At 41.7% G+C, this 13074-nt stretch overlaps 1 protein-coding gene across 2 annotated transcripts in view; it reads left to right on the top strand.

Annotated features, from left to right (window-relative positions):
• Window positions 1-13074, top strand: part of LOC128991999 (zinc finger MYND domain-containing protein 11) — a 52824-nt gene that overhangs the window by 34861 nt on the left and 4889 nt on the right. For both annotated transcript variants that reach the window (XM_054415327.1, XM_054415326.1), the window contains 3 exons: window positions 2394-2540; window positions 8461-8698; window positions 11613-11980. In XM_054415327.1, coding sequence (XP_054271302.1) covers window positions 2394-2540; window positions 8461-8698; window positions 11613-11980 — 753 coding nt within the window. The remainder of the gene's footprint in view (window positions 1-2393; window positions 2541-8460; window positions 8699-11612; window positions 11981-13074) is intronic.

A 13074-nucleotide genomic window follows, 5' to 3' on the forward strand; every position in this document is an offset into this window, starting at 1 on the left:
TTCAAAATTAGAGTGTTTATGAATTGGATAATTTAGCAGATTTGAGTTTCGGGTATTATAACTATGAGTGGGTCTAAATTAATCAAAAAGTGTATTATTTAAATGAACAAAATTTACTGTTTCATAGATGTACAAAGAAGTCAATGGCACTATTTTTAATTCCTTAAAAGAACGACAACAGCTTGATCCATATTCTGCCCCCTATCATCACTCTAATAATAATTTTTTGGACTTTAAAAACTTTACTAATATCCCCTGAGTTTCCCCACAGAACAATTTCATAACAAAGCAGAGAGCGTATATAAGCATAATAAATAATTTTTAATGTTGCTAGTGACACTGAATTTTGAATAGCCTACATTTAATTGCAAACCTAAAAGAAGTCAACTTACTAACCAAATATTGAATGTGTGATTTCCAATTGAAACTTTGATCTATATTTAATCCCAAGAAATTTATAATTATCAGTGACTTTAAAATTCGTTCCATTGAGTTTTTTTTTATTGTTAATTCTGATGTGGAATTGCATAATGTTAGATTTGCATTCATTTAGTAAAAGTCCATTTGATTCAAACCATCTCTTCAGATCTTTTAGTGTTAATTTCAAAGTGTTTTCTAATGCAGACAGGTTTTTTCCTGAACTATTACACTTGTAAACATCAGCGAATAGTACGAACCTGTTGGAAATATGTGCTGGTAGGTCATTTATACATATAAGAAAGAGTGTGGGTCCTAAAATGGATCCTTGAGGGACGCCAAATTTTACTGCAACCCAGTCCGAGTAAAAACGGGTTGCCCTCTCACTGATAACTGTTCTCTGCTTTCTCCCCCAAAAGATATGATGTTAATAGCTTAAGAGCCGACTCCTCAATACCAATACTGGCCATTTTTTTAGCAGCATCTGTTGATCCACACAGTCAAAAACCCTGGACAGGTCACAGAAAATCTCCGCAGTAAACTGTGACCCATCCAAGGCCCTCGCTGAATCGCTCACAAAGTTTATCAAAGCCAATTCGTTACTTCTATTTTTCCTAAACCCAAAAGGTTCAGCCCCAAGCAGATTATTACTTTCAAGAAAATAAACAATTCTAGTATGAAGAGCTTTTTGAAAAATCTTTTATATATTACAGTACTAAGTAAAGATATATAGGTCAGAAATTTTGAATGTCATTTTTTATTCCTTTGTTAAAAATTGGTTTTATCTCTGACAGCTTCAGCTTAGTCGGAAAGGTACAAGTTCTAATAGCTAGATTAAAAATATAAGTTAAAATAGGACTTATCACTTGAACAGACAATTTTAATAAATGAACTGGAATGTCATCCCATCCACAAGATTTTGTGTTATTTAGACCTAAGACAATTTTAGCCTCCTCTTCCACTGACTGACACAGGTGAAAATTCACTTCAATATTTTGCCTTACATGAATGGCTGTCTTTGACAATAGATAAATCAGCTTCAGGGACTCTTAATAAGTCAACAGTGTTAATAATTGTTCTTAGAAATTTTCACCACATTCTTACAACATTTTTCTTGTTTTAGCGAATTTCCCTATAGGGAAGTAGCTATTACCGTAGGTGGCACGGTAAGACCTAGACCCGGGACCGATTTACTTTTTCATTTTGATGTCCCCAGAGGCCAAAAACACTATTCGTTCAAATTTTTATATATGTATATATATATATATAGACATATATATATATATATATATATATATACGTCCGTGAACGCGATAACTTGAGTAATTTTTGTCCGATTTTGATGAAATTTGGTTTAAAGGTGTAAAGCGTGATAAACTTGAATGAGTTCGCGAACCACCACGATCGGACCATGGGAACGGGGCTTTACGGTGGGTTTTATGGGGTAAAAATTGGCTTTTCTCACTTTTGACCCTCAAAACACAAAATTTCCCAATTTTTCTTTAGACCTTTTTAAAGAGCTTAAAAAAACAAATAATTTAGTATATAAAAGTATTTTTGTTCGATTATTAGTAACGGAGAAAATTTAAAAAATTGTAAATTTAAAATTCCCATGTTATTCTTATGGAGAATATTGTCAAATGTTGTAGTTTGCTTGTTTATGAATATATTTTGATCAAACTTGGCAAATTTATTTATTTTTTACTAAGCTATCAATATTTTACTCAAAAACACACTTTATTAGTTTCCTTGTAGCAGCAAACCTAGGTACTCGTTAAACCTAATGTTATTAAAATATATTTAACTGAAAATCAATTCAGACAAATGGAAATTCGCTTAGTCGGCAGGTTTGCTGCGGCAGGGGTATTTGAGATTGTATTCTGTTAAACAGTCAGAGAATATATGTTTGAAAATTTAGTTTGTTTACTTGCCTGTTTAGTTTCTTGAGGTCATCCTGTTTGTTGTCCTGTGTGCAGGTAAAAAAGACATCATCGTGGAACAAAGCGTGCGAAGAGTTGAAGCGACACCAAGATCTGCTGGAGAAGCTGCGGCTTGCAACCAATAACTTCACTGCGCCGGCTCAAGATAGCTCTAGCGATAGCAGCGACAATGATACTGAAAATGTAAGTAGCAAAAAATACTGAGTAAAAAAATCAGCTAGCAAAATCTTTCAAGTAAACATAAATTTTCTTATCACAACCTTAATGTTAATTTCATGATGGTTTTTTTGGGGTTTAACATACCACTATACTTACAACTACAACTTAGTAAACATTGTTGTTGCATCTTTCTTACAGTCTTGTTAAAATTAATTGTTTGTTTTTTGTGCACTGTTGTTAATGAAAATGTCAACCGGTGTAAAGTGAGCAATTGTGAGTCAATATTTAACTTCTTTTAATCAGTGTAAAAAGGAGCTTTTAATCAAAGATCTCTTCGCTGTGCGGCTCCGGCATTAGAATAGACCGCAGTATCCCCTGCTCGTCGTAAGAGTCGACTAAAAGGGGGGGGAGCGCACCAATTCTTTTAGCGTCTCCTCTGCAAACCAACATTTCCTGCTTAAAATCAATAAACCAATTTTCTTTTTCCAAATCACCCTGGTCTATTGTTGTGTATGGCTCCGTGTCCTGCGGTCCCCCGATGCGTTGGACGTCCGTTCAGGTAGAGGGTACAGCTTAAAAACTGGGTCTTTCTTGCACATCCCAGGCTGCCGGATAGTACAGGGGCCCGGGTCAGCTTAGCCGGCAATGACCTGGCTGCCCTATCATCCGGCGAAAATCTCTTTGGCCGTAGTAGTGCCGGATGGCGACCGGATAGGGCCCTGCTGCGGTTTTGGGGGGGCTCTGCCGAGGCCACTGCCTTTTCTGGAGCGTTCTGGGTTTCGGGGGGCGCAGGACATGGAGTACAGCCGTGCATGAGGTGAACCAGGGTGACATTCTCACGAGGGCACAGCATAGGGGGGGAAACATTTGAAAATATGGCAGACAAGCAAAAAGAAAACGTTCCAATTGTGCAAGAAAAAACTTCGGGTTCCCTAACCCAAAAAAAAAGGCAGAAACGACACCTGAAGTGGATTTCGACCCGTTCAGGAGGAGCTCACGTTTGAGTCGCTCCCCTGTTCGCGCCCGTCCTTTCACTCCGAGTTCCGATCCATCGCCGCTCTCGGAAACTCTGCCAGAGCAGGGAAGTGAGAAAACGACCTCGCCATACGAGGCCGTTATCGCACTGGCCAGGCAGGAAGAGGAGGACCTCCTGACAAAGTGTTTTGACACTCTCAGTCAGATGAAGTCAGCGACACGCAGACAGAGGAATGTGAACCAAGACGTTAAGACTGGGATTACCAAGCTGGAGTCCTATCTTAACCACATCCTCCATCTCCGCAAGTCTTGAAAGTCGTGTGAAAAGACCCTCGTCTCTTCATCAACGCAGACCTCGCCACGATAACAGACGTCTCAGTCCTCAACTGCGGCCAGCTCTAAGCGAGCCGCCTCAAGCCCAGCTGAACCTGTGACCGAGAAGAAAAAGAAGGTCGACGGAAACAAACCAGGAGAGTGGGTGACGGTTGCGAAACGGAAGGGCAGGCAGAAGAACCCTCCTCAGCAGTCTGTTGTCCAGCCTGGTGACAAAACGACAAAGAAGCCCAAGAAAAAGAGAGCCTCTAAACAACGCCCTGACGCTCTTCTAATCAAGCCGAGAAGCGGAAAGACATACGCTGACGTGCTTGGTGAGATACGTCAAAAGGTGAAGCCCGAAGAGAAGGGAGCTGTTATCAAATCGCTCAGAAAAACTAGAGCTGGTGATCTCCTCGTAGAGCTTGGGGATTCCTCCGGGACGAAGGCAGAATTCGGGGCCGATTTGCATCCTTGGTGCGAATTCTTGAGCCTAAGTCGACATTGGAAGTGAGGGATCTCGACGAACTCACGACTGAGGAAGAGGTCTCCACTGCAGTTAAGTCTGTTCTCGGGGAACCCAGTGAGATGAAGATCTTTGTCTCAAAGGCCAACTCTTGAGGGCAGAAGATGGCGATATTGACGTTGGGAGCTAGAGATGGGAGAAAACTCCTAGCTGAAAGGCTCATAAAGGTCGGATGGGTGAGATGCCGGGTCCGCGAGAAGCTCGTAGCCCCAAGGTGTTATAAATGCCTGGGGTTTAACCACATAGCTAATCGCTGCAAAGGTCCCGACAGAAGCAATATGTGCTACAAGTGCGGCGGCCAAAATCACAGGGCCAATGTATGCAGTTCCGCTGAATCTTGCGTCCTGTGCACAGAGGCCGGCTTGAAGAACGATGCCATAAAGCACGCTGCGGGATCAAGCCGTTGTGCTGCTTATAAGCAAGCACTGCACAAGATCCGCCAATCCACCCAGAAATGATAAGTGCCCTTCAGCTTAACATGCAAAGGAGCAGGACAGCTGACGGTCTGCTGCACCAATTCGCAACCGAGCAAGGCGCCGATATTTTGCTGCTGAGTGAGCAATATCAGAACTGACGCTCTCCTCAGTGGTTTCCTGATGTTTCTGGGACGGCGGCCATCTGGGTCCTTGACCCCGGGAAGGTACCTATCTTAGATTCCGGTGCGGGAAACGGTTTCGTGTGGGTGCGAAGCAGAGGTTTAACTTTCTTCTCCTGCTACCTTACACCTAACCAGCCCATAGCAGAGTACCGCCAGATGGTCGACTCTCTAGAGGACGGGATCCTGAACGTCGATGGTGGGGTGATTGTTTGCGGAGATTTCAACGCTAGGGCGGTGGAATGGGGTTCACCCCAAACAAACACAAGGGGACGATATGTTTTAGAGATGGCAGCCAGGCTGGGTCTTCATGTTCTGAACGTGGGCAATGTCTCCACTTTCCGTCGCCCTGGATATGGAGAGACCATCCCTGACATCTCACTGGCATTTGAAGGCCTAGCCAATCGGATTTCTGACTGGCGTGTCTCCGAGGACTACTCTGCAAGTGATCACCAGGCAATTGTCTTCGGGGTGCTTCCCGAGCGTAGGCGTCCATATGCCAACTCGGCCAACCTGCCTCGAAGTTGGAACCTCGGTCGTCTTTGCCGAGACACCTTTCGGGGATGTATCGGGGATCAAACTGTTGGGGACATCGGAAGTGCCGAATTTCGTGCCACGTCGACAATGCTACTCATTTCATTGGCGTGCGGCTGTTCCATGCCCAGGATTTCTGCCCGTCGTGGGAAGAAGCCAGTTTACTGGTGGACACCCGAGATTGCGGAACTCCGGCGAAGATGCCTTAGCCTCCGACGAGCAGCGCAGCGTGCCAGAAACCGGCCTGAAGCCAATGCCAGATCGGCAGAGTACAAGGCTGCCAGGCGAGATCTTCGTGGTGCAATCAACCGGAGTAAGGTCAGGTGCTGGAAGCAACTGTGTCAGGACGTCGACAACAACCCCTGGGGGACGGGTTACAAGATAGTAACCCAAAAGCTAGGGACTCGTTCACCACCTGTGGTCATGGATCCTACTGCCATAGCTGCTGTCGTTGACTCGTTGTTTCCAAAGCACCCAGTGCGACCAACTAGAGAATTTAGGAATCTTGGCACATTCCCACCCTTTCGGGAAGAGGAACTTACCTCCGCTGTCCGATCCCTCAGGAATCAAAGAGCACCCGGTCCTGATGGCATTCCTGCGGAAATCCTCAAGCTCGTCGTTGAGTACAATCCAAAGCTTATGTTGGATATGTTCAACTCCTGTTTGGCGGACGGCGTTTTCCCGACGGCGTGGAAGGTGGCTCGCCTCGTCCTGATCCCCAAGGCGAAGAGTGCACCGGGAACCCCCTCCTCTTACCGCCCACTGTGTATGCTTGACACTGTTGGCAAAGTGATGGAGAAGTTAATTCGTGTCAGACTGACCGAGGCTATCGTCTCTGCGGGTTATTTGTCCCCGCAACAGCATGGTTTTCGTTCTGGTCACTCGACCATTGACGCCATCCAAGAGGTAGTTGGGGCAGTGCGGAGTGCGGAGAACCACAGTCATTGGTCGCGCCGCTTAGTTCTCCTCGTCACTCTTGACGTGAAGAATGCGTTCAACTCCGCCAGGTGGAGTGACATGCTACAGGCGCTCGAGCACACATTCCGCGTCCCTCCTTACATATTGTGAATGATTGAGTCCTACCTTTCAGACCGCGTCCTGCTCTTTGACACCAGCGAAGGTCAGCGTCGGATCTCTGTCACTTCTGGGGCTGCACAGGGATCAATCCTTGGACCTGATCTCTGGAACGTGTCTTACGACAGTCTGCTTAGAACCGTTGAAGAAGCAGAGCTTAAACTTGGTATAGTGATGCTCCGTGTCAACGAGTGGATGCGGGACCACGGCTTATCGTTGGCGGTTGAAAAAACAGAGATCGTGATCCTAACCAAGAAAAGAATTCCCACCGTCCTTCCTTTGCAAGTAGGCCATGCCCAATTGGAGACCAAGCCGTATGCCAAATACCTTGGTGTTATGATTGACAGCAAAATGTCTTTCGGCGAGCAGATAAAGCGAACTGTTGACAAAGCCGCTAAGGGAGTTATTGCCCTTAGTAGGCTTATGCCAAACGTCGGCGGCCCTTGCTCCTGCAAACGCCGCCTACTGATGTCTGCCGTCCAATCAGTACTCTTGTACGGCGCTGAAATCTGGGCCCACGTGCTGGAGAAGCGTGTCTTCCGTGACAGGCTCTCCCGTGTTCAGCGTCGAGGTACCTTGCGAGTTGCTTCCGCTTACCGCACGGTTTCCGAGCCTGCAGTCATGGTGATTGCCAGTGTCATCCCCGTCTTTCATCTCGCGAGGGAGCGACAGGCGATCTACCGCAGGAGACCTGAAGTAGATAGAGAGAATGCTGCCAGAGAAGAACGCAACCGCAGTTTCGACCGCTGGCAGCGTGAATGGGAAGCCGAGTCTCGGGGACGTTGGACCGCCAGGCTCATTCCTAGCATCCGACCATGGGTGGAACGGGAGCATGGTGAGGTTGGGTACTACTTGACTCAATTTCTTTCGGGTCACGGGTACTTTCGGGCCTTTTTGCACAGAATGGGGAAGGCTGCCAGCTCGGACTGTATGTACTGTCCAGGCATTGCAGACACGGCTGAGCATACCTTCTTCTTCTGCGACAGGTGGCATGTCCGCCGAGCCTCCTTGATCTCCGAGATCGGCGTCGACATTACTCCCGACAACATCGTTGGAGCTATGATACAGGGGGAAGGAAACTGGAACTGTGTAAAGCAGTTCGTTGAAGCCATACTTCGGGATAAGAAGGTCGATCTCGATCGGCATTAGTTTTCTGAGGAAACCAGAAGGAAAGCCCTAGGGGCGTAGTATAAAAGGCCTAGCCTGAAGTAATGTGCGAAACAGTTCCAGGCTAGTGTCCTAGGAGACGAGGGGGTTTTTTAGCCGGTAGTCTGGGGACAATGAGCCCGCGGGAGTCCGGCACTACTGAGTGGCCATTGAGCACCTCAGTGTGCGTAAATGCATTTTTACCTCCTCCCCATAAAAAAAAAAAATCAAAGATCTCTAAAGCTGCTGTATTATTTTTATTGTCGGATATCAAATATAGAATGAAAATGATAGATGGCCGTCCGTGTAACATTTATTTTCGAGCCATTTGATTTGCCTTAAACCTGTAAAATATTGTGTTTTGGCGGTTATGTGTATAATAGTTTTGCCTGCATATCTGAAAAAGCCCAAATTGGTATGAACAAAAATTGCTGTTCTGAATATAATAGGGTTTCAACTGACTACTAACTGCATAAGATCCCTGTCCATAGAACGGGCACAGTGCTAGTTCTATTATAAATTGATTACAGTTGTGGCATGCTATGGAAAATAAATCATATCTTGAGGTTAGAATGTCAGCTATTTGAAAACCCCTCATGATGGAGTTTGTCAGAAATTTTAAATAAAAGTAACAATAACGTTGGAACACAATGGGCATACACAATAAACAACATTTGATACTGGTTGACAAGTTGCTGGTGATACGTGAACTAAGGAGCTGGTTGAATGTATGTGGATAAATGTCAGAAGAAGTTTATTTAAAACACTATTTTATCTTTTAGGAAGATGAGGATGTAGAACCACCTAAGATGGAGAGAGAACGAGAAAGAGAGAGATCGAGTGAAAGAGAGAGAGTAAAACTAGAGTCTGACATGTCGGACTTGTCAGAAGATGATGAAGAAGCGCCTTTGATGAAACGGTTGAAACGTGAAGAAGAACCTGTCATCATTCCTGTAGCCAAGAAGTTTCAGAAGATTCCTAGCAAGAGTCTACCCTCGTCAGTCGCTAAAACACCATCGGGTAAGGGGCAAGTTTATTTAAAACTTCATTGTTTAACGGGAGAATGTATTGAGTAAAAAGCTTCTAATCTGTCTTTACAATTAGGTTGTAACCTATTTGTCCATTTGATACCGGGTCAACAATTGTTTTCATAGAAATGCAACAAAAGATAGGTAGCAGGAGCAATTGAAAGAAGTAGACATGTTATGTTACAACAACAAAAGTCATACTATAGTCATGTACTGAAAGTAGTTAAATTTGTGAATAATTTATTAGTAGAATAAATTGTTATTATAAATTATCATGATTATGATTATTAGGATTACTAGTGGCTTGTAGGGACATAAATCCCTAAAGCGCTCAAATGTAAAACAAATTATTGTAAGAATTATATTTTCTATGTGTCAGAATACATGTACACCATATCTTTTGTGTTAACAAGTTTTTTGTTTGTCTTTGTTTGCTTTTGTTGACGTTATATTTTGGAAATTGTCTTTGTCAAATATGAAAAGGCAAATAAAGGTGTGTGATAAGCTTAGTTCTCGGTCAAAACCACTAAAGCATCCCAACCCAGTTATTATTTCTAAGTTTATACTCCTTTTATAAAGGTTTAACAAAATTAGTGTATACACTATAGGCATCCCATTGACCAAACTTAACCCTAGATTTGTTTCTGATCAAAATAAAAAATAGTTATTTGTGTAACTAGTGAGCAAAGTGGCACTTTGCTGCACACAAGAGCAATGTTTACGCACTCGCCTAGGCGGCTCGTGCGGAATGATCTCGAGTGCAGCAAAGGCCTTTTGCACTCGTGTTACACATTATATTTTTCCTACAGTCACTATAAAGCATATTAATAATTAGTCTTTCAAACACTATACAACACGTTTTTAGGTTCAGCTGGCAACACAAATAGGTGCCCTAGAGAAAGTAGTACCCGGTCCGTATCACTCCGCTATGTTTCCTCGGCAAGAAATGTGCTCCGCATTTTGAGAATATAGTTCCATATGTTTTTGTAATTTGAAGTGGTTTCCGCGCCTAAAAAATGCTTGAAAGGTATTTTCTTGTTTATTAAGATCGTAGGAATGTTTTAAAAACGTTTAAAAGAAAATTCCAGAAAGTTCAGAAATACCGAAACTATAAACACAAAATGACAGGTTATATCTTAGTTATAATAGTCAATCAGCTGCTCATAGTATTATTATCTTTAAGTGTTGCCAACCTATTTCCAAGCGTACACGGATTACGTGCATAATAGAACCACGCTGTTTTGTGGTGTTTTGTTGGAATCCTGATGTGCGCCAAAGTATAAACCGTACGACAAAGTATAAATATGCAGCAATTAGTAGCTTTCTGTACTATAAACAGTAAAAGGAAGCCAACTTTGTCGGGTGACTGTAGGAAAATACAATAAGTGTAAGTTTATGTGCTGGTATTCCACCTAAAGGTGCGATTGACCATATTGACACATATTCTATCAAAATAGGTCTAATAATCGGCTGATTCCTAAATATTTTGTGACTGGTTAGGGTTCCTTTACACAATTATCGAAACCAATAGGCCTAACAAAATTACTTTTGATCAACTATTAACTTGCATTGGTTTAACTTGCATATTTTTGGTTAGCTTGAGAAACGTAAATAAATGGAAACTATCTCTAGATTTTACTGTTATATACTGATGCTCTCTGTACTATATAGGCCTACAATAAATGCTATGCTATATTATTTGAACCTTTTTTCATGGAGCAACAGACAGTACCTATTAAAAATCTCCCTCGGCCTGAAACAACATTGTTTTTCCGCCCAATAACGGATTAACAAAGCAGAAGTTTTCCATTTAGTCTTAAATCGTTAATTATTTTGTCAATGTGGTTATTTCATGTAAAACATTCCTCTAAGACAACAATAACCTTTAAATAAGAAGAAAAACTTCTATAGCTTATTCAGCCATTTTAAGTTCAATTCTTTTGATTTGAGCCAGCTCCCATGATTCTACTACTTATCATACGGTTTCACAGTAAAATAATTTATTTCAACTTTCTAATACGTAACTAAAATGTCTTAATTACTATTGGTAACGTTATCCGTGGTTTTATATAGTATACAGTACATTGCAGAATTGACTGTCTAATGAGTAATCCAAATGTAATATTGCTTACTGGCTTAATGATAAATCACGATCAGCTGTATTAAAGTAAACAAAAATCAGCAGTAAATGGCTTCTAATGCTATTCTTATGGAGAAAATTTTGCGTTATTTCTAATTTTGTGTTACAATTATGGGAATTTCACTATTTTTCCCGTTGTCACGGGATCGAGACCTTTAATTTGAGACCTCTCCCATCGTTCTACGACTTCCCAGTCGCCCACAATTTTGATACAAAGAATCGGCTTACGTAATTATTAATTAATAATAATATATAGATGGTTATGATGATTAAAGAAAATTTTATACATTTTATCCACTTTTAACTTATGAAAAACTCATTAAAAGTCAACCTTTACAAATTAGAAACTTTTACCTTTGCTTTAACTTAATGAGTATGAAACATTTGCCTACACCCTTTGAACACATTCTCTTGTTAGCCTTGCTTCTTAATTATCAGTTTAAATATTAATTATATGTTTATATAAGATGAATTCAACTTTTGCAAAGTTTTTTTTTCAGAAAATAAAGGAAATTTAGCATGCCAATTATAATTAATCAATCAATTGAGATAGGAACGCCACTGCTGCATATTTTAACCCAAATATGAGTGGGTGGTTAGATTAGCACAGAATAAGAATATTGTGTTTTAAGGTGCAAAGTTAACATCAACACATATCAATCATTAGTTTATCATTTGGCTCAATTACATTTTCTTAATTTATGGCTTGTTAATTATTTGTCAAAACTTGTTACCGTACTTAATTTATTTTGAAATTTTAACTCAGGTAAAAGAAGAGGAAGGCCTCCGTTAGCTCTCGCAAAAAGACTCGGGAGGAAAGCTCTGTCAGTTTCCCCCGTAAAACGGCCGCTGAGAAGCACTCCTCCGCCCAACAAGACTCCAGGACGGAGGGGGCGACCACCTGGTTCCAAGAACAAGGACTCGCTCATCAAGAAGGAGATAATAGAGATGCAGCGGAAACTGGAAAAGGAGTTTGAGGAGAAGAAGAGGAAAAAGGACGAAGAGGAGTTAAGAAAAAAACTGGAAGAGGATAGTAAAGAGAACATTGTCAAACTTGATCTGGACGATCCTTTGCCTAAGCTGGAAGAGAAAGTGGAAATATCGTCGACCAGTGTTCCTCTGGTGGCCAGTAAGGTAAGCACAGGGAATTGTCTGTAGTAAATAAATTATGTATTTATTTTGGAGAGATTTTCACCAACAATAATAATAATCTTTACCGCTGAATTTTGTTCCAGGTCCACAGTAATGATAGCCCGGGCATATGCACTTCCACCGGTAATAATCTTTACGGCTGAATTTTTTCCAGGTCCACAGTAATGATAGCCCGGGGGATATGCGCTTCCACCGGTAATAATCTTTTCGGCCGAATTTTGCTCCAGGTCCACAGTAATGATAGCCCGGGCATATGCAATTCCACCAGTAATAATTGTTTCGGCCGAATTTGGTTCCAGATCCACAGTAATGATAGCCCGGGCATATGCACTTCCACCGGTAATAATTGTTTCGGCCGAATTTTGTTCCAGGTCCACAGTAATGATAGCCCGGGCATATGCACTTCCGGTATAATTTTTTCGGCCGAATTTTGTTCCAGGTCCACAGTAATGATAGCCCGGGCATATGCACTTCCGGTATAATTTTTTCGTCCGAATTTTGTTCCAGGTCCACAGTAATGATAGCCCGGGCATATGCACTTCCACCGGTAATAATTTTTACCGCTGTGTTATCCGATTTTTTTCATTATTTAAGGTAGTCTCGGTCCCGTTTCACTTAGATAATCGGATTTCTACTGTACTGGGCCGCTAAAAAAAATCACGATTGTCAATCCGGACTACCGGGAGTCCGGACAAGGCCGATCCGGATGAGCGTGAGCCTACTGTATTGTATATTTTCCTTATTGTAAATATTGCTTCTATCATTCTGTAAGACTCAGTAGTAATATATATATATTTTTATTTTGTTCTATAATTTCTTGGACAAAAGGATTCTTGGATAAAAGACAAAACTCTGGAAATTTTGGATTTGTAATTCATAGCAAGTTATTGTGTCAATTACAAAGAAAATGTAGGCTCCTATGTAAGCCTACTCATGTATTGCACTAAACCAGATCCATAGAAAAATTTTTTTTTAATTGTAAAATCCTCATTTAGTTTAATAAAGTTTCATCATAAACTTTTTATAATTCTATAATAAAAGTTGATTTTTTTAGGGAATTTCCTATATAGGGAATA

The sequence above is a fragment of the Macrosteles quadrilineatus genome, unplaced genomic scaffold, assembly GCF_028750875.1.
Source record: "Macrosteles quadrilineatus isolate MER2022 unplaced genomic scaffold, UCM_ALF_1.0 Scaffold_4__1_contigs__length_99947679, whole genome shotgun sequence".
Classification (NCBI taxonomy): Eukaryota; Metazoa; Arthropoda; class Insecta; order Hemiptera; family Cicadellidae; genus Macrosteles; species Macrosteles quadrilineatus.